Source organism: Coregonus clupeaformis, chromosome 30 (assembly GCF_020615455.1).
Source record: "Coregonus clupeaformis isolate EN_2021a chromosome 30, ASM2061545v1, whole genome shotgun sequence".
NCBI lineage: Eukaryota > Metazoa > Chordata > Actinopteri > Salmoniformes > Salmonidae > Coregonus > Coregonus clupeaformis.
The window spans coordinates 44745814-44768204 of record NC_059221.1 but is presented as its reverse complement, the minus strand read 5'-3'; the positions used below and the strand labels follow the sequence as shown (position 1 = coordinate 44768204).

General features: G+C 44.7%; 1 protein-coding gene across 4 annotated transcripts; it reads left to right on the top strand.

The window, feature by feature from the left end:
* The first annotated feature begins 8803 nt into the window (after positions 1-8803).
* LOC121546100 (tumor protein p53-inducible nuclear protein 2) lies at positions 8804-20928 on the top strand. Of its 4 annotated transcripts, none has more exons than XM_041857123.2 (4): positions 8804-9085; positions 17592-18050; positions 19747-19903; positions 20049-20928. In XM_041857123.2, exons 2-4 carry the CDS (start codon positions 17927-17929, stop codon positions 20314-20316), a joined length of 549 nt encoding a protein of 182 aa, XP_041713057.2. In that variant the 5' UTR covers positions 8804-9085; positions 17592-17926; the 3' UTR covers positions 20317-20928. The 4 variants fall into 4 exon arrangements, with proteins under 4 accessions (XP_041713057.2, XP_041713056.2, XP_041713055.2 ...); XM_041857122.2 differs by having other exon boundaries at positions 19744-19903; XM_041857121.2 differs by having other exon boundaries at positions 19363-19903; positions 20052-20928.
* The last annotated feature ends 1463 nt before the right edge of the window (positions 20929-22391 follow it).

Genomic DNA, 22391 nt, shown 5'->3' with positions numbered 1-22391 from the left:
GAAACATGAGCTGTCAAAGACCCACATGGATAGCTGTTTGAGATTGTCATCTTTGGGAAGAGTGAATATTGCCACTCAACTGGATGAGGGATACAGGCTAGCTGTCCGCCGCCACAACGATGAGGTTAGCAAGAACCGCCATATCCTCAGCCGGCTAATCCAGTGTGTTAAGTTTTGCGCAGTGTTTGAGTTAGCTTTGCGAGGCAAAGATGAAACTGAGGGCTCCACCAACCCTGGTATTTTTCTTGGACTTGTCAACTTTGTGGCACAATTAGATGAGGTGTTTGATGACCATCTTAAAAATGCTAAAGTTTTCAAGGGCACATCAAAGACCATTCAAAACGAGCTACTGGAGTGTATGCTAGCGGTCACGAGGGAACATATTGTGGAGGAGGTGAAGTCTGCGAACTTCGTAGCTATCCAAGCTGACGAGACCACGGATGTTTCTACGCAGACACAGTTGGTGCTTGTGCTGAGGTACATAGATAGCAAGCACAAAGTGCAGGAGCGCTTTTTGAGTTCCTTCCCATCTCGGAATCAACCTCAGCCTCAATCGCCAGTGTACTTTTGGAGAGACTGAACGGTCTTTTTGCCGATGACGAGAAAGTCAAACTCATTGCGCAAGCTTACGATGGAGCCAGTGTGATGAGGGGAGAGAAGGCAGGTGTGCAGCAGAAGGCGCGTGAGCATTTCAAGAATGCCCATTACGTGCATTGCTATGCGCATCAGCTGAATTTGATCATGCATCAAGCTACTTCGCATCAAAAAAGTGAACATTTTCTTTTCCGATCTGAGCGGGATTACAACGTTTTTTTCCCGGTCACCCAAACGCACCAGCATTCTTGACCAGACTGTTGCACGAAGACTGCCCAGACCTTCATCCACACGGTGGAACTTCAACAGCAGAGTCGTGAACACTGTCTACGAGAATCGAGACGACCTCATAGAATGTTTTGAAGCCATCCGGACGGGTTCATTGGGTTCATTTGACCAGCTTACTGTGAGAGAGGCATCTGGTTACGTGAGGATGCTACATGATGAAGATTTTATTTTTTTCCTGCGGCTTTTTCACAAAATCATGCCCCACGTCGACATTCTGTACCAGAAGCTACAGAAGAAGGACATCGATGCTGTCTTTATCAAACGTGCCCTCGACAGCTTCACAAGCAGTGTGCAGGCCATAAGGTAAGATTAAACAATATCATTCGATCTTTCTCAAAGCAGAGCTTTATTTGAAAATGTATGCATGAAAGGAGACTGCATTTGTGTTTGAAATCACATTATTCTCATTATATATGGCCAGTGGTGTAATCTATCTTATTTTATATACTATGTGTACTGTGCAGTGGTGCTCATAAAGCTTATGATCCCATGCTAAAGTTGACTAAAAAGAGGAATAAAAAAATAAAAAAATCATCTTTTGGAAATTGATCTTAATGACTTAATTAAAAAAGTTGGAAAATCCAACCTTTAAGGACACCAATTTTCTTTTCTTTTTTATTCCTCTTTTTAGTCAACTTTAGCATGGGATCATAAGCTTATGAGCACCACTGTATACTGTGCTGAACATCCAGGCTATGTGAGACACAAAGGCTAACTTAAACACTAAAGACTTTATGCATCCCTGCCCATTTTAAGTGGAACTTAAGTATTTGTACTATACATGGATACATTGCATATACCTGTGCATCACATAGACAACAATACTGTACAAAGCCAACAAACACATTGGTCTGTTTGCCTTCAGGGACTCCTCTCAACAGCAGCTGCAAGAAGCAACAGGAGCCAAAAGACCCAGAACAGCTTTGAGAGAAGAGGAGAAGCAGAGGCTGTCTGAAGAGGTCTGCAACACCATCCTGGATCACACCAAAGAAAGGTTCTCTTTCTCTGGCCACCTTGTGAGTGCTACCTTACTGCAAGCAGACATGTTTGAAAAGGTACTGCCATTCATTTCCTGATGAGGCTCTGAATGCCACTGTGAATGCATACCCCATGCTGAGCAAGGCAAAGCTCAAGACAGAACTATCTCTGATCTATGAGAATCCCTGAATTCAAGGGAGGCTGTGGTGCACTGGCACTGTACCAGGTTCTCATGAGCTACAACCTCCAGGAGACGTTCTCTGAGACTGTGACTCTGTTGAACATCCTCATAACTACTCCCATGACAACAGCTGAAGCTGAGAGATGTTTCTCAACTTTGACACGAGTTAAGACATTCCTGCGAAATTCAATGGGCCAGGAACGTCTGAATGCACTGGCCATGCTTTCCATGGAGAGGGAACTAGTCCTCAGCATGCCTGATTTCAATGAGAAAGTCATTGAACGCTTTGCTGTATTGAAACAGAGAAGAGAACAGTTTCAGTACAAGTAATGTAGCCTCTCTCTCTCTTTGTCCCTCCCTGTCTGTCTCTTTAACACACACACGCCCAAATCAGTTCACAGTTGATGTTGTTTAAAATAGTTTATTTTATTTTAAAAAAGTAATAAAAATAAAAATCTGTTCATGTTCATTTTACAAATCTATACAATTGGCCAGAATATGGTTGTTCATATTTACAAATCTATACAATTGGCCAGAATATGGTTGTTCATTTTTACAAAGCCATACAGATAGCTGTGTTTACCTTTTCTAGAAATTACTTTCAAATTCTGTTTTCATTCTTATTTCATTTGTTTATGGAAATGCATATTGTTTATGCAGTGTTGAGGAATGTGAAAGAACACCCTTGATTATTTTTACTGTGATAACTTATTTTGATTTTGTAAGCCAACACTTTTGAGATCAGTCAATAAATGCTTCTGGTATTGACTTATATGCTGCCCCTGTCTTCATGTTGTTGCTGGACATATCTTTTTTTAAATGTGTGTAGGTCACCTAAATCATCAGAAAAATTGCCCCTCCTGAGAATTTTTTCAGGAGCCGCCACTGCCGGTGTGGTTCCCAATCAGAGGCAGCTGTCGCTCGTTGTCTCTGATTGGGGGCATACTTAGGCAGCCTATTGGCACGGTCTAATTGTGGGATCTTGTTCCTTGTAAGGTATGTTGTGTGTTCTACCTTGGACTTCACGTTTTGTTTCCTTTGTTGTTTTGTCGTGGTGTTTAATAGTTTAAATAAACATGTACGCATATCACGCTGCGCCTTGTTCCGTCCCGTCCTTAAACGAACGTGACAGAAGATCCCACCAGACCTGGACCAAGCAGTGTGCCGAGGAGGAGCAGAGAGGATGGACTTGGCAGGAGATAAGAGAGGATCTGGCAAGAAAGATGGAGGCCCTGAAAGGGATCAGAATGGGATCAGGGTGGAGAGGCAACCCCAAGAACCCCATGGGGGGCCAGTATAAAAAATAATGTATGCACTCACTAACTGTAAGTCGCTCTGGATAAGAGCGTCTGCTAAATGACGTAAATGTAAATGTAAGAAAAAAAAATGGGGGGGGTGGCACACGGTGTGGACGACGAGGCAGCAGGAGGCCGCGACAGGGCGGATCTCCTGGTTAGGAGAGGAGGCCACCATATTACGGGGGCTATTGGTTCAGAGGGAGCAGGAGGTATTCGGTCAGAGGGAGGCGCTACAGGAGGCTAGAAGGGAGAAGGAAAGAGTAGAGGCACGGCGAGAGGAGCTGGTTAGGCAGCAGAAGGAGCGGGGGTTAATAAAGGAACCCAGTCCTGCTCCTCGCACCAAGCAAGTGGTGCGTGTCGCCAGTCCGGTCCGGCCCGTTCCTGCTCCCCGCACCAAGCCAGAGGTGCGTGTTCCCAGTACGGCCCGGCCCGTTCCTGCCCCTCGCACCAAGCCTGTGGTGCGATTCGCCAGCCCGGCCCGGCCTGTTCCTGCTCCTCGCACCAAGCCAGTGGTGCGCGTCGCCAGCCCGGCCCGGCCTGTTCCTGCTCCTCGCACCAAGCCAGTTGTGCGCGTCGCTTGCCCGGCCCGGCCTGTTCCTGCTCCTCGCACCAAGCCAGTGGTGCGCGTCGCCAGCCCGGCCCGGCCTGTTCCTGCTCCTCGCACCAAGCCAGTGGTGCGCGTCGCCAGCCCGGCCCGGCCTGTTCCTGCTCCTTGCACCAAGCCAGTGGTGCGCGTCGCCAGCCCGGCCCGGCCCGGCCTGTTCCTGCTCCTCGCACCAAGCCAGTGGTGCGCGTCACCAGTCCGGCCCGGCCTGTTCCTGCTCCTCGCACCAAGCCAGTGGTGCACGTCGCCAGTCCGGCCCGGCCTGTTCCGGCTCCTTGCACCAGACCAGTGGTGCGTTTGTCCAGTCCGGCACGGCCCGTACCCGTTCCACCGGTGCCTGGTCCGGCACCGGTCAGCTGCTCCACTCCGGAGCCAGAGCAGTCCGCTCCACCGGTGCCTGATCCAGTTCCGGTCAGCTGTTCCACTCCGGAGTCAGAGCAGTCCGCTCCACCGGTGCCTGATCCAGCTCCGGTCAGCTGCTCCACTCCGGAGCCAGAGCAGTCTGCTCCACCGGTGCCTGATCCAGCTCCGGTCAGCTGCGCCACTCCGGAGCCAGAGCAGTCCGCTCCACCGGGGTCAAGTCCAGCTCCGGTCAGCGGCTCCACTCCGGAGCCAGAGCAGTCCGCTCCACCGGTGCCTGATCCAGCTCCGGTCAGCGGCTCCAGTCCAGACCATGACGTCAGCCCCTCTCCAGGTTCGGGGTCTCCCACACCAGGGTCCAGACAGGGTCTGGCATATCGTGGGAGGAAGGAGAGGGGAAGTAGCGCGCCGAGGTCCAGACCAGACCAGGGGCGCAACAGGGAGGCGGAGAGTGAGAGGTCGTCACGCCCCGATCCAGATCCGCCTCCGAGGCGGAATGCCCACCCGGCCCCTACCCTGTTATGTTTATGTTGTGCGGTCGGAGTCCGCACCTTTGGGGGGGGGGGTACTGTCACGCCCTGACTCAGGGGACTCTTATATGTTGGGTCAGGGTGTGTATATTCTTTGTTGTGTATCTTCTATGTTATATTATCTAGTGTGTGTATTTCTATGTTGGCAGGTGTGGTTCCCAATCAGAGGCAGCTGTCGCTCGTTGTCTCTGATTGGGGACCATACTTAGGCAGCCTATTGGCACGGTCTAGTTGTGGGATCTTGTTCCTTGTAAGGTATGTTGTGTGTTCTACCTTGGACTTCACGTTTAATTTCCTTTGTTGTTTTGTCGTGGTGTTTAATAGTTTAAATAAACATGTACGTATATCACGCTGCGCCTTGGTCCGTCCCGTCATTCAACCAACGTGACAGAGAGACAAAAAAATCCAGAAAAACGCATGTAAAAAATGTTATAAATTGATTTGCATTTTAATGAGGGAAATAAGTATTTGACCCCCTCTCAATCAGAAAGATTTCTGGCTCCCAGGTGTCTTTTATGCAGGTAACGAGCTGAGATTAGGAGCACACTCTTAAAGGGAGTGCTCCTAATCTCAGTTTGTTACCTGTATAAAAGACACCTGTCCACAGAAGCAATCAATCAATCAGATTCCAAACTCTCCACCATGGCCAAGACCAAAGAGCTCTCCAAGGATGTCAGGGACAAGATTGTAGACCTACACAAGGCTGGAATGGGCTACAAGACCATCGCCAAGCAGCTTGGTGAGAAGGTGACAACAGTTGGTGCGATTATTCGCAAATGGAAGAAACACAAAAGAACTGTCAATCTCCCTCGGCCTGGGGCTCCATGCAAGATCTCACCTCATGCAGTTGCAATGATCATGAGAACAGTGAGGAATCAGCCCAGAACTACACGGGAGTATCTTGTCAATGATCTCAAGGCAGCTGGGACCATAGTCACCAATAAAACAATTGGTAACACACTACACCGTGAAGGACTGAAATCCTGCAGCGCCTGCAAGGTCCCCCTGCTCAAGAAAGCACATATACAGGCCCGTCTGAAGTTTGCAAATGAACATCTGAATGATTCAGAAAACTGGGTGAAAGTGTTGTGGTCAGATGAGAACAAAATCGAGCTCTTTGGCATCAACTGAACTCGCTGTGTTTGAAGGAGGAGGAATGCTGCCTATGACCCCAAGAACACCATCCCCACCGTCAAACATGGAGGTGGAAACATTATGCTTTGGGGGTGTTTTTCTGCTAAGGGGACAGGACAACTTCACCGCATTAAAGGGACGATGGATGGGGCCATGTACCGTCAAATCTTGGCTGAGAACCTCCTTCCCTCAGCCAGGGCATTGAAAATGGGTTGTGGATGGGTATTCCAGCATGACAATGACCCAAAACACACGGCCAAGGCAACAAAGGAGTGGCTCAAGAAGAAGCACATGAAGGCCCTGGAGTGGCCTAGCCAGTCTCCAGACCTTAATCCCATAGAAAATATGTGGAGGGAGCTGAAGGTTCGAGTTGCCAAACGTCAGGCTCGAAACCTTAATGACTTGGAGAAGGTCTGTAAAGAGGAGTGGGACAAAATCCCTCCTGAGATGTGTGCAAACCGGGTGGCCAACCACAAGAAGCGTCTGACCTCTGTGATTGCCAACAAGGGTTTTGCCACCAAGTACTAAGTCATGTTTTGCAGAGGGGTCAAATACTTCTTTCCCTCATTAAAATGCAAATCAATTTATATTTTTTTGTTGTTACTCTGTCTCTCACTGTTCAAATAAACCTACCATTAAAATTATAGACTGATCATGTCTTTGTCAGTGGGCAAACGTACAAAATCAGCAGGGGATCAAATACTTTTTTCCCTCACTGTATATGTGTATTAAAGTAGTCAAATGTTAAGTATTTGGTCCCATATTCATAGCACACAATGACTACATCAAGATTGTGACTCTACACATTTGTTGGATACATTTGCTGTTTGTTTTGGTTGTGTTTCAGATTATTTTGTGCCCAATAAAAATGAATGGTAAATAATGTATTGTGTCATTTTGGATGCACTTCTATTGTACATAAGAATAGATTAATGTGGATGCTACCATGATTACGGGTTAATCCTGAATTAATTGTGAATAATGATGAGTGAGAACGTTACAGACGCACAAATATCATAACCTCCCCTGTTATTAACATGTCTTGGGGGTATGATATTTATGCGTCTGTAACTTTCTTATAACATTTATGACATGGATTTTTCTGGATTTTTTTGTTGTTATTCTGTCTCTCACTGTTCAAATAAACCTACCATTAAAATTATAGACTGATCATGTCTTTGTCAGTGGGCAAACATACAAAATCAGCAGGGGATCAAATACTTTTTTCCCTCACTGTATCTACCTTAATTGCCTCGTACCCCCGCACATCGACTCAGTACTGGTACCCCGACTCAGTACTGGTACCCCGACTTAGTACTGGTACCCCGACTCAGTACTGGTACCCTGACTCAGTACTGGTAACCCAACTCGGTACTGGTACTCATTGTGCATTTTTCCTTGTGTTATTCTCTTTCTATCATTTTTCTATTTTTCTCTCTGCATTGTTGGGAAGGGCCCGTAAGTAAGCATTTCACTGTTAGTTTGCACCTGTTGTTCATGAAGCATGTGACAAATAACATTTGATTTGATGGATTTGATTTACAGTACATGTAGGCTATGCAGAAAACTATAAACTCAACACACTCATACAGTACAAGTGTTCACATAATTAAAGCCTGGTACAACACATAGTGTACATAGGCAAACACACGTAAAACAAACCCTCAGTCAAGGGCCATGGTCACCAGCTTGCATAACTTGTGAGGAGTGGGAGCAAGGGTAGGGGAGGGGAGGGCTGTGGGAGCTGACAGAGATTACTTGTCCTGGGCACAGACCACTGAGTCTGGAGTCACCAGCTGAGGCTTTCAAAACCTTCACCGCCCATTGGCTGCTCAAATGCTGCATTCAGACTTAACCCATCTGATTGGCCAGTTTGTGTCGAGTGGCGCTCAAAGCCACTCCCACTGAAGGGAGAATTAATAAAATATAAGGAGGGGGAGGGGAGGGGAGAGAGGGAGAGTAGGGGACTATGACATTTAAAGCGACAGTACTCTTAATAATGCGATGGAATATTACCACTGCACAATCAAGTTATTACTATAACATTCAACAATTGTTTTTCTGTTTATTCAGTGAGCATATGTTCCTTATTCATGTGTTATTAAATGAATATAGGCCTAGAGAGGAAGGCAGATTGTAATGTTATTTTAGGGTTAAGGTTATATCTTGTTTTAACTGTTGCATCACTGGACTGAAGCTTGCTGGTCGACATAATTTATGTAGGCGTACTGTAAATCATTTTTCACCCATGAGAGATTGATCATGAATTTAGTTGCAATTCAATGTTTTAAATGCAAAATGTTTAACGCAATATGTTTGTATCTTCAGGGGGCACAAGAAGAGTCAAAACAATTTTCTCTGAGTTTGTAATATAACCAGAAAGATATTGTCTTTGTCCTGCTATCTCTTAGTCCATCAGGAATTAGTAATGATGAGGTTGACAGTGAATTTCCTGTCTATGCTGTCAAACAGCTTTCATCACTTTATTGGTCTCGCCCATCCTCACACACAGACTGGAGTCACTCCACAGGCCATTCACAGCTCTAGGATCAGTTTACCCTCCCCGCCACCAGCCGTAACCAGTTGGAGGGGAAACAAAACACTGACCTTAGATCAGCTTCTAAGGGCAACCCTATTCTACTCTATCAGAGCAGGTTGACTGCTTTGAGTAGGACTACCCAACCCATACCCAACCCCCACTCTGTTACCAGGACGCCCGGCTTGGATCTTGTGTAATATTCCAATTGGCCCTCGGTTGTTGAGGGCGTGGAAATGGGCGTCACTGGAAATATTGTGATATCACAATCAGCTGTTTTGTACGTTCTACATTCTGATCCGAGGATCAGCTGGAGGAAGCAATAACAGAGGGAAAATCTGCAGGGGAAAAATCGAACAAGAGGGAAAAACTACAGATGTTATGATCTGAACATCAAGTGTAAATTCTAGTTTTACACGAAGTCCCTTCTTCTAAGAAGAAAGCCTTTTTTTTTATTTTATATTATGGTGTTTTAACTACCTCACTTAAAAGGCTACCTAAAGCTATGCTTTAAGAACTGTTGTCGTTTCTACTTTGTGTGAGATCATCACGTTTACAACTTGAATTATATTGCTAATGCAGGTAAGCTATTAAATCTACTTTGCTGTTGTTTTTTGTGCTTTTTGGAAGGCAAACTGTGTAAGCTTGCAGGGTATCAGGCTACCTCTGCCACTGACGCCTGTATAGCCATCTATGATGATGCATAGCCTATCTCATAACAGAACGATGAAGAAAATGCTAATTAGGTTGTGTTATAAACAGATTAATTCTGAAACGAAACAATCAACATTATGACGGAATTAATCCATTGTAGTAGTGGCTGTCACAGAGGACAATGTATTGTCTCGTTAGTTCTGCATGAAATGAATTCTCGACTGTTATGCATCCTAGACATCCGTTTATAGGTCATGGAAATCTTGATGGCTTCCATAAATTGATGCTTTTACGGAAATCTCGACGTCCGGTTTATGATCTCACAGAATATGAAAATTATGTCCCTGTTTTTCGAATGAAGACGATGGGGGGGGGGGGTATTTTTGAATTGTGCCCTTCTCTATGAATCATGTCATCAGTACTTATGTAGGCCTATGTATGGATTTTGACCGACCTCGATATTATAATCGATTCCTTCGCATCAGTCCTCTACTGGTGAGCCTATCTGTCATTGCCATGACCCTTCAGCTATCCATAGCGGTGTCACAGAGACTCGGAGCTTACACGGATAATTAATGTTTAACCTGACCGCTATCGACAAGGACTTATTCTGGGCCTTATTTTTCTCGTCGTCGGTGACATTGGGAAGGTTTTTGTCATCCAAATTACTTTCTGTCGGTCTTTGAATCAAATGTACACTGCTTGCTGTCGGCCCCATAAAATAATAAAACAAATATATGTTTTTCATTTCTCTCTCTCTCTCTCTCTCTCTCTCTCTCTCTCTCTCTCTCTCTCTCTCTCATCGGCATCTGTCATGTGGATTGAAGAACTCGAAACAAAGCAGTTAAGAATGTTGAATCATTCCTTTATTTATTACCAATGCTTGGGGGTTATTCTTTCTTTTGTATCCGAACAATTGCAGTTTAAATACATAAATAATTATTTGACGGCATCCGAATTGTTCCTTTTCTATTCGCCGCTGTTCTTTTTTCCTTTTGCTCGACTGAAGTAGGCTGAACCAGCAGCATCAGTGACGTAAGAGTCCTTCGTCATGCAAACGCATAGGAGGTATTTATTTTTTATTCGCGAAGCCACTCCCATCTCCCTCAGCTCCTCCCTCTGTTTAAAAGGCCTTCTGACAGCCATGAGCAGAGAAATTATGAGGGCATCTGGGAACAGCAGAGCAACAGAGGGCTTTTGTTTTGTAGAATTAGGAAGAAAAAATAAAATCTATAATTGTCTACATCTGGTCTTTAACTATTTACTATGAGCTTATACTGGTTTATAACCAGTTTATAGCCAGTGGATCAGGGTGAAAAGCACACAAAATGCATCAATGTAATATGTATTTGTACACTGATTTAACACGTTTTATTATTTTTGCTATGTATAATAAATTATTAACTCAACAGGTACCTGGCAGGGCTGTAATTACCATACCATACATGCCATTAGTTTTGAATAACACATTTTTGCACATTGGTTCAATCTCCATTCCACACCATTTAATGTAGGGGCATGTTTCCTGTCACAATGGAATCTTTATGACCACAAGTAATAATTTAACAGGCACAGTAAACATTGTGATATCATCCAGATGATAAATGCCTTGTGTTGGTCTATCATATTTCCTGCTTAGTTTATACAGGGCAAAAATAGGGGAAACCTCTCGACATTTTACTTGGATGCATTTCCAATGTCTTTTTTCCTGTTTTCCCCACATATCAGTCCTTATATGGACCACCTGTGCCATGAGAGACCATTGCTGGCTGTTTAATGATATTTTCAATATGTTTCCAGTGCTGTTCTTGTCCCTGGTGTCGTCTGTCTGTCTTTCCCAATAGACAGAATGGTATATTTATACACCAGGCAGATAATACTGAATTAGCATCACAGCTGACTGATAACATTTGCTTATCAAGGAGACTGAATGGTGCTTCATACAGCTCCTTTAAAGGAAGTGTGTGTGTGTGTTCATGAATTGGGAACTCATAAAAAGTGGTCCTGGGGCAGTTGAATATTCTTAGGAAGATTCCAAGTGGGCAAACTCACGTAAACACTTTTTAGAAATGTTTTATCTCCCATCATCCTGTGACTTCAGTAAGCCTTAAGGAATGCATGAAAAACAGTCAGGAAGGGAGCGGATCAACGGACTCCTCTCTGTCCTCTGCAACATCTCTCATATCTCCACCTAAACCATCAACATTAATGGAATTGGTAGCCTATCGCTTTATTTTACGAGCCTTCTTATGACGTTTTATATTTGCCTTATAAACATATGCAGCCACAGATAAACCATTACAAAACGGTATAATACAACGATAAGACAGAATCTAGAAGTCAGAATGAACTTTCTTAGCAGTAGGTTTTTATTGTTTTATCCTCTCCACAAGCACATCACACTGGTTGAATCAACATTGTTTCCACGTCATTTCAATTAAATTGAACCAACGTGGAATAGACTTTGAATTGACGTCTGTGCCCAATGGGATGATAATGAATCTGTTTACATCCCTGTTTTGAGAAAGGCATCGTTACTTTCTTCTTGGATGCTTTCCTGACAGGATACTGATGGTCACACACACACACACACACACACACACACACACACACACACACACACACACACACACAGACAGACAGACAGACAGACAGACAGACACTTTGACAAAGAGCAATTTTGATGGGATCCGATTATATCTAGAATAGCCACACAGTATGGCTGACCTCTATCGTTTCTGACAAAGTGTCTAGCAAATGTGATAATTTGTGTGTGTATGTCTGTGTGTGTTTTTCTCCTGAGCGTGAGACTCCTGTGTCCTCCTGCGGCCCCTAGTGTCAGTGTCACCATGGCAACCGTCCAAATAAGCAGGAAGTGTCGCTGTCCACCCATCCCTCTCCTTCTTCCTCGCTCTCCTTTCCTTTCACTACTCTCTCTCACTTCCTTTTACACCTTTCTCCTTCTCTCTACCTTCTCTCGGTTTTTATCCATACCTGTAGCCTAATCGTTATCTCTTTTAATTTTTTATTCCTCTCTTACACCTCTCTCCTTCCCCCCCCCATATTGTCTAATTTTAGAAAGTACACCCTGTCAGATCAGAGAGGTCAGTGTTCTGTCGTACCGTCCAGTAGCCTCTGCAGGAATGATATGTCTCCCTGATATCCAATATCTCCCTCCATGGTTAAATACAGGGACAGGGACTTTATGTGCAGGCTCCAGTGGCTCAGTTGGTTAGAGTATGCTGCTTGCAACACCAGGGTTCTAGGTTCGATCCCCAGATGATCTATGATGTGTCTGAACTTTTTTGTATAATATACTGTGTTTGTTATTTTTTTTACTGTCTTTGTGTTACTCCTTCCCCCTAGATTACTAGGCCCCGATTCCGACCCGAGTTAAGCGTGCGTAAATTGAACTTTTCTCTCTATGCGTATTCTGACCTTGAACTTAAGCATGAGAATAGCATGCTATTCTCCCGCTATTCGTTTGGGGTGGAGATCTAAGAAATTAAGCTGTGGTGGAGGTATGTCTTCAGATAAACTGTATTCTGACCTTCAATTATTTCCCTCATAATTCCACCACCTTTACGCGCGAGGAAACCATGAATAAGGTCTAGCGAACCTGCCGGTTCCAAGTGGAAAAAGTGTCTACTTTTTCGTTTCTCTGATAGAAATAACAGCATTCTCCATGCACTGTAATTTATAAATGAATAAGAGCTATTGATAAGAGCTAGGTAAATGAGTAATCCGTTTGAAGAAGGGGATTGTAAATACACATAGCAATTGTTTTAAATGATTTTGCCTTATGATCCCTGGAGACGAATGTGAAACCAGCGATATGGAAGCAAACTGAAAATCATGTCAACATGACATGTATTGCGGCCCCTTTTCCACAGTGAAATAGGCTCCAAACACACCAAGACAGTCGTGAAGAGGGCACGACAACGCCTTTTCCACCTCAGGAGAATGAAAGATTTGGCACCGGTCCCCAGATCCTCAAAAAGTTATACAGCTGCACCATCGAGAGCATCCTTACCGGTTGCATCACCGCCTGGTATGACAACTGCTCGGCATCCAACCGTAAGGCTCTACAAAGGGTAGTGCGTACGGCCCAGTACATCACTGGGGCCAATCTTCCTGCCATTCAGGACCTACACTACCAGTCAAAAGTTTGGAAACACCTACTCATTCAAGGGTTTTTCTTTATTTGTACTATTTTTTACATTGTATAATAACAGTGAAGACATCAAAACTATGAAATAACACATATGAAATCATGTAGTGAACAAAAAAGTGTTAAACAAATCAAAATATATTTTATATTTGAGATTCTTCAAATAGCCACCCTTTGCCTTGATGACAACTTTGCACACACTTGGCATTCTCTCAAACAGCTTCACCTGGAAAGCTTTTCCAATAGTCTTGAAGGAGTTCCCACATATGCTGAGCACTTGTCTCAATTTGGTTGAGGTCGGGGGATTGTGGAGGCCAGGTCATCTGACGCATCTCTCCATCACTCTCCTTCTTGGTCAAATAGCCCTTACACAGCCTGGAGGTGTGTTGGGTCATAGTCCTGTTGAAAAACAAATGATAGTCCCACTAAGCCCAAACCAGATGGGATGGCGTATCGCTGTAGAATGCTGTGGTAGCCATGCTGGTTAAGTGTGCTTTGAATTCTAAATAAATCACAGACAGTGTCACCAGAAATTATCCATATTGACCTTCACGTTTCTCTTTGCTTATTTGAGCTGTTCTTGCCATAATATGGACTTGGTCTTTTACCAAATAGTGCTATCTTCTGTATACCCCCCTACCTTGTCACAACACAACTGATTGGCTCAAACGCATTAAGAAGGAAAGAAATTCCATAGATTAACTTTTAACAATGCACACCTGTTAATTAAAATGCATTCCAGGTGACTACCAAGAGTGTGCACAGCTGTCATCAAGGCAAAGGGTGGCTATTTGAAGAATCTCAAATATAAAATTAACACTTTTTTGGTTACTACATGATTCCATGTGTTATTTCATAGTTTTGATGTCTTCACTATTATTCTACAATGTAGAAAATAGTAAAAATAAAGAAAAACCATTGAATGAGTAGGTGTGTCCAAACTTTTGACTGGTACTGTATATACTAGGCGGTGTCAGAGGAAGGCCCAGAAAATGGTCAAAGACTTCAGTCACCCAAGTCATAGACTGCTGAACAATTAATAAAATGGCTACCTGGACCCCCCCCCCCACCCCACACCCCCCTTACATTTTGTACCATTCCATTCCGTTTACCGTTCGTTCCTCTGTCATATCCATGCAAGTTGTTCCTGAGGGTCGCTAGCATTAGTGGATCATATTAGGCTAACGTTGTGCAATAATTTGGGACATGTAGCCTATTTGAATCATTATGGAAATCAGACCACAGTTAGCAGGTTAAACCTAGAGCCTGGCGCACGGTTCACGACGACTGGACCGTTGTCATACAGTTCCATGATTAGTGAGAATTAGGGTCGATTTATAGGACTATTGTTCAACCCCTATTGTACACTTTCTTTCCATCTTCCAATATTTCATGGATTGAATTTGAATATGACAACTTTCAGGATGAATCGATGGCTCTCCAAACCTTTTTTTTTTTTTTATGATTCATGCATACTTTCCTAACCCTAAAATGTGCCTAAATAATCTACAAGATCAGAGTATTTTAAAATATACCAGTTGGTGCAGAAATAGAGACGAAGATGCATAGATGGGTTGGTTGTTTAGCAACAAAAACGAGGCACGCACAACCATGGGGCAAAACAGATGACAACATGTAAGTTATATTTCGTCTCCAATGTTTTTTGAAAAAATAAATAAATTTGCACAATGACCACTTGATGTCTCTCAAATACATTGTTCGAGTTGTTGGTTAGCTAGCTAGCGAATTTTAGCCATATTAGTATTGTCATTAAATCAGTCAAAACACCTTAAAACAAGAAATGGAATCAATAACAAGATGAAACGAGCCACTTACGATTCCCCAAATCGCAGTTTCTTATCATTCTTGCTAGCAATCTGGCCATCCAGAATCACAACAACAGACGCGCTGAATTACATTTATTCAATGCGCGCAATGGAACCACCGTTATGCACCTTCATAAGGTAACTACTGAGAAAGAAAAGCGTGCGTAAGAAAGGCGTAATTTCCTAAATCGGAATCGGGTGCCTAGTGTCTTCTCTCCGTTGTCCATCTGGCCTAAACCCATTCTGTTAATTGGTCAGCGTTCACCATAGCAGTAGCACAGGGGGGAGGGTGTAAAGCCATTGTTCCTCAGGAACAGCCTGGCTGAGTCTCGTTAGTCTGCAATAGCTTCCCTTCCCTTAATCTAATTTCCTTCATTTTAACCCAATTCAAAGGACTCCTCTGAAAGAAGCCATCTATCTGTTTGCATTTGTGTCTGAGTGTCTTACAGATTCTAACTGCATGCATTCATTCTATGATCCTATTGAGAAAATACTATTGTGATTGTTCACGATTTGTTGCGCTTATTAAGCTATTTACTTGTTATTCATTTCGGAAATACATTACAATTAATAAAACATTTTCCAACTTGAGTTGAATTCTTTGACGTACAGTAAGCACCACAATGTGCGCACCGTTGTTGCTGCATCATTTACTAGTAGATGGAAGACAAATTGACCAGCTGAAACAGGACTGTAAAAAGTAATACTGTTACCTTCTCCAGTCAGCCTGTATGACCCAGACAAGCCTCCTCACTGACCTTGGAAAACTCAGTTAGACAGAGACTGCATCTCAATACTCTAGTAGCTTCCTCTCCTCATCTCTTTCCCTTCATCATATGCACTGATCTGAGGACACAGAACAGGTGAAGAAATTATAAGTGGATGCCTGCTGGGCATTTGCTTTCAGTTTACCCGTCCAGTTCTTTCAGATTAGTGCGGGGAAGGGAATGAAACGAGGATGAGGTGAGGAAAACACGAGACTGTTGAGATGCAGCCGACCTATCACACTTTCTAATCTTCTCCTCAGAAATGGTTCCTTCACCAGCATGATTAAAGTAGCCCTGGAACAGAGAGGCTGTTTTTGTTCAGTTCTGCTCACATGATTTTGCCACATACACTACAAAAGTATGTGGACACCTGCTCGTCAAATATCTCTTTCCAAAATCATGGGCATTAATATGGAGTTGTTCCCCCCTTTGCTGCTATAACAGCCTCCACTCTTCTGGGAAGGCTTTCCACTAGATGATGGAACATTGCTGCGGGGACTTGCTTCCATTCAGCCACAAGAGGATTAGTGAGGTCGGGCACTGATGTTGACCGATTAGGCCTGGCTCGCAGTTGGCGTTCCAATTCATCCCAAAGGTGTTCGATGGGGTTGAGGTCAGGGCTCTGTGCAGGCCAGTCAAGTTCTTCCACACCGTTCTCGACAAACCATTTCTGTATGGACCTCGCTTTGTGCACGGGGGCATTGTCATGCTGAAACAGGAAAGGGCCTTCCCCAAACTGTTTCCACAAAGTTGGAAACACAGAATCATCTAGAATGTAATTGTATGTTGTAGCGTTAAGATTTTCCTTCACTGGTACTAAGGGCCCTAGCCCGTACCATGAAAAACAGCCACAGACCATTATTTCTCCGCTACTAAACTTTACAGTTGGCACTTTGCATTTGGGCAGGTAGTGTTCTCCTGGCATCTGCCAAACCCAGATTTGTCAGTCCGACTGCCAGATGGTGAAGGGTGATTTATCACTCCACTGCTCCAGAGTCCAATGGTGGCGAGCTTTACACCACTTGGCATTGCGCATGGTGATCTTAGGCTTGTGTGCGGCTGCTCGGCCATGCAAACCTATTTCATGAAGCTCCCGACAAACAGTTATTGTGCTGACGTTGCTTCCAGAGGCAGTTTGGAACTCTGTAGTGAGTGTTGCAACCGAGGACAGACGATTTTTACGCGCCATGCGCTTCAGCAATCGGCGGTCCCTTTCTGTGAACTTGTGTGGCCTACCACTTTGTGGCTGAGCCATTGTTGCTCCTAGACGTTTCCACTTCACAATAACAGCACTTACAGTTGACCGGGGCAGCTATAGCAGGGCAGAAATTTGATGAACTGACTTGGAAAGGTGCCACGTTGAAAGTCACTGAGCTCTTCAGTACGGGCCATTCTACTGCCAATGTTTGTCTATGGAGATTGCATGGCAGTGTGCTCGATGTTCTACACCTGTCAGCAACAGGTGTGGCTGAAATAGTCGAATCCACTATTTTGAAGGGTTTCCACATACTTTTGGCCATGTCATGTCTCTCCTTCATCTGTTTTTTTACCACTTTGTGGTATGCAACACTGCTTTCTAAAGTTCCTCTCCACTTACTCCACATTGTAATCTAAATATTTTTCTTGCTGTTATTAATAGTCTCTCCTGTCTCTCTTTTGTCTCCCCACAGGCCTTTGCAGCGATACCAAGTAAAACCTTACATTTGCACTACGGAAGCCTGTCAAGTCCTGTAAGAACATCAACCTACGAGATAAAGACAAAAAAAGAGCTTGAAGGAAAGAGAGGCCAAGAAAACCGTGCTCACTTTCCTGACCTGGCAACTGTTTGACAAAGCAAAAAGCTAAATACGAATTCAAAAATACTTAATAAGTAGCAAAAACATACACATTACAAAGGCAGCTAGCTTTTCCTTGAGAACTGCAACTACACACAGCACCTGACTTCCGCGACCCCTGATCCTTGACGTTTTACCCATTGACGTGTACCCGACCAACCGGCCCAGCCATGTTCCAAGCTCTGAGCAGCCTGTTCTTCGGGGAGGTGGAGGAGGTGGCCGCCGAGATCAATGGGCCAAATCCCTGTGTGACCGACGCTGACGAGGAGGGATGGATGCTGGTCAACCTGCCCGGTGAGTCCCCCCTTAGGGATGGGTGGAGGGGGTTGGAAGTGGAGAGGAGAAGGGGAGTCACTAGATGGCCAATTCAGAATGGACAGAAGTCCTGTAGAGCATGTACATCAGCTGTTTGTTTTCTAAGGTCAAAGGTTTTGGTGATTTGTGGTCAGCACTTCAGTCCTCTCTAGTATGGCCATATAGTGATGGGGGGGGGTGAGATATATCGTAAACAATCTCCATCAAAGAGAATCTGAATAGTTTAGAGGCCACTTCTCAAACTAAACATATAAGCCCCAATGAAACACCTCACAAAACAGTCAGTACAACAATACTGTCACTGACATGACCAGGCAGTTAGAGGTTCGAAGTAACTAATTATATTATTCCTATGTTTATGTTTTGTGTTTCTTTACCCTTTCTTCTCCCCCTCTCCTATTTTATTTAAATACCCTGACATTTCTCACACTGGTGGGTTTGTGTGTTTGTGTGTGTGTTTGTGTGTGTGTGCGTGCGTGCGTGTGCTCCCCTCTTAATGACCCCAAAACCTGCATGGCTTCTTCCACTTTCTCCCTAATCTACACCACCCTAAACATACACCACCCTAACCTACACCACCCTAAACATACACCACCCTAAACATACACCACCCTAACCTACACCACCCTAACCTACACCACCCTAAACATACACCACCCTAAACATACACCACCTAACCTACACCACCCTAAACATACACCACCCTAACCTACACCACCCTAACCTACACTACCCTAAACATACACCACCCTAACCTACACCACCCTAACCTACACCACCCTAACCTACACCACCCTAAACATACACCACCCTAAACATACACCACCCTAACCTACACTACCCTAAACATACACCACCCTAACCTACACCACCCTAACCTACACCACCCTAAACATACACCACCCTAAACATACACCACCCTAAACATACACCACCCTAACCTACACCACCCTAACCTACACCACCCTAAACATACATCACCCTAACCTACACCACCCTAACCTACACCAACCTAAACATACACCACCCTAACCTACACCACCGTAACCTACACCACCATAAACATACACCACCCTAACCTACACCACCCTAAACATACACCACCCTAACCCACACCACCCTAACCTACACCACCCTAAACATACACCACCCTAACCTACACCACCCTAACCTACACCACCCTAAACATACACCACCCTAACCCACACCACCCTAACCTACACCACCCTAAACATACACCCTACCTCAATTGGCCAACTCCTCCATGGCCCCACCTTTACTGTGTTCTCAGGGGAAGCTGATTGTGCGATGCTAGTAGAGGGAGGGATCAAGGTGCCATCGATAGCACAGGCGCTTGCACAAAACAACCAATCAAATTACCCAGACACACCCACCAGAACTGAGTGCCCCGTCCCCTCTCCGAACCCTTCCCCCCAACATCAGAATCGCCGCAGAACACACAAAGCTTGTTCACGAGCGGCGACAGTGGCGCCATCAGACCCCCTCTCCACTCTCCCTTCTGCTAGCCTGTTAGCCGCGGGCATAGCTACGCCCATATCCCTAAAAAGGCGGGCCAGGCTCTCCACCCCATCTGTGTCCCCTGGCAGTAGTGGGTCGGAGAGAGGCTGCATGGACGAGAGCTGGTTCGTTACCCCTCCCCCCTGTTTCACTGCAGAGGGAGCCACGGCGGAGACCAGCCCCATGGAGGACCTGCTCATAGAACACCCCAGCATGTCCGTCTACGTCTCCCCTAGCAACCTGTCCATGATCTCCAACGGCAACCTGTCCATCGTCGGGGAGGAGAGCATCACCAGCCTGACAGGCAGCATGAGGTGAGGACCGACCGACCCATATCTTATTATATCTTTGTCACCATGTAAGAGATTTGGTACATAGCCACAGTTCTATGAGAGAGCTACATAACTTATTGACTAATGTTCTATACCCCCACTTCCTCGTATTCCTCCCCTCCTCTAGCAGGGTGGCAGAACCAGCCGCTGCCCCTGCCGTCCACAATACAATGCCCACCAGGGTGACCCGAGGAGCGGCTGCCCAGGCTGGTACCCTGGCCAAGGTCACCCAGGTGGCCAGGGTTCAGAGGGGCAAGGCCCGCACTGAGAGGCGCCACCTTGGACGCAACCGCATCCAGCGCCAGAACCGCACTAGGGAGCAGGTTCCCCGCCATGCAGCCCACGCTAGAAACGCCTACTTGCACCAGCCCTGCCAGCGCAACATCTGCCACTGAGCCTCCACACCCACAGGGGGAGCCATTTACTCTGAGGGCATTAGTGGTTATACTCCCCCTTACATACACACAGGTAGATTTATATGGACACACACATATACACAAATATGTAAATACACATGTACACACAGCACATAGACACTCATTCTCTCTCTCTCTCTCTTTCACTAACTCACTCTCTCTCTCACACAGACACACAGACACACAGACACACACTCATTCATTTACATAGGCTACTGTGCCCTGTTAGGCCCCAAACCCCAACCAAGCCCTCTAATAATTTAATAAGTATTATGTTGTTAGCTGTCACACATAATAATTATTGAAAAAAAACATGCAAAAAAAAGATAACTTAGCAACTACTATGTGTGTAAAACTACAAAAACTTCCATCCACTCTCTCCATTTCAGTTGAAATACTCCTCTCCTCTATCTCTTCCCAGTGGAAGTACACCTATTTACTGCCATGGAACACATGGCCCTCTCCCCTTTGCAGCCGTCCTATTGCTTTTAACCAGGTTGGGGGACAGACATGCTAAGGAGGAGAAATGAAAGATGCTCACTCTCTTTCTGCGGGGACAAGCTTTTATAGGGAATCTTTATTAGATCGTACACCCCTGGACACGTAATAATTTTAGCTGTTGAGTATCTACGTAGCTATACTTGTTATGAATGAGGGCGGCAGGTAGCTTAGTGGTTAAGAGCATAGTGCCAGTAACCGAAAGGTCGCTGGTTCTAATCCCTGAGCCAACTAGGTGAAAAATCTGTCGATGTGCCCTTGAGCAAGGCACTTAACCCTAATTGCTCCTGTAAGTCGCTCTGGATAAGAGCGTCTGCTAAATGACAAAAAAAATAAAAAATAAACAAATGAAGACAGGGAAAGGCTGCCCACAGGAAAAAACATATAATCTTGTCCTTTATTTGCAGTGTTTGAGTTATGAAAGATTTTAGAAAAAAAAAATCTGTTCACAAAAAGGAAGGGTATACCGTGTACACTACAGTGAGAGAGGAGAAAAACCAGAAGAGGGGTTTTTCTTCTTGTCCCACTGTGAGGGATGGAAGCAGGAAGAGGAAGGTGAAAGAGAGGAAGACGAAAACAGACTGAAGAGTAAAAAGAAGACTAGAAACAACACATTTGAGAGTTTAGACGGATGACAGAGGAACAAGAGTGGATATAGTTGAGAGTTTAGATAGGATGACAGAGGAACCAGAGTGGATATAGTTGACTGTGTAGTGTAGCTTTCTGTGCAACCAATAGGTAGTTTTTAGAATGTCTAACTGGCTACTTTTACATAGTTGGCTTGCCATCTGTGACTAAGACACGTTTGCCAATGCAGAAACAAACTGCCACTCTGTTATCTCAAGTCAGGCAGCCTTGTAAAGCAGGAAGCTGATTTCCTCATTTCCTAAATGTCTTTGTCCAACAACTACAACACGATCATGAAAGTAATTCAAAGCTGTCTGGTCATAAGAAGTCTAGTATAGCTAGCTTCAATGACTGTGCATAGTTAACTGTGTATGTACTGTGCAAATTACTTTATTGGGACGTACCATAATGATATATGTAGGGAAACTAGCCAAGGGTTGCCTGTAGGTTACAAGGTATGACAGGCTAAAGTAGGTGCAGGGCGGTATAGATGGCAACTCTTTATTTTGTTTAGTTGGTTTGTTTGTTTGTTTTTCTGCTACTGTTATTAAAGTTATGGAGAAGGTAGGCCTAACCATAGCTCTCTGCCTGATGTCCGTGACAGGAAAAGCCTGCTCCCTGCAGCCCCATAGGGAGAGGAGAGCACACCGTTTCATCCAAATAGCTGACAACCTAAAAACTTGGCCTCGTTTGACAGAATGACTGTGAAAAATTCACACTTTGAGGAGAATAGTATAAAGGAAAAAAATAAGAGAAAAAATAAATATAAATTTGCTCAGCACACACATTGGGCTCCAACTGTTGGTGTGCTGTGATGCTGTTGTATTAAGACACCTCCCCCCTAACTAAATATCAACAAAGTAAGACAAAACAGGGAAATAGATAACATCGACCGATCCCTTTTCACTTCACATCATTCAGTGACAACA

Bases quoted from the DNA above. Each gene is read 5' to 3' on its own strand.
- LOC121546100 (XM_041857120.2), top strand. From the start codon at position 17,927: ATGTTCCAAGCTCTGAGCAGCCTGTTCTTCGGGGAGGTGGAGGAGGTG. The intron at 18,051-19,362 runs GTGAGTCCCCCC...CTGTGTTCTCAG, and splicing joins GATGCTGGTCAACCTGCCCG to GGGAAGCTGATTGTGCGATG. The intron at 19,904-20,048 runs GTGAGGACCGAC...CCCCTCCTCTAG, and splicing joins AGCCTGACAGGCAGCATGAG to CAGGGTGGCAGAACCAGCCG.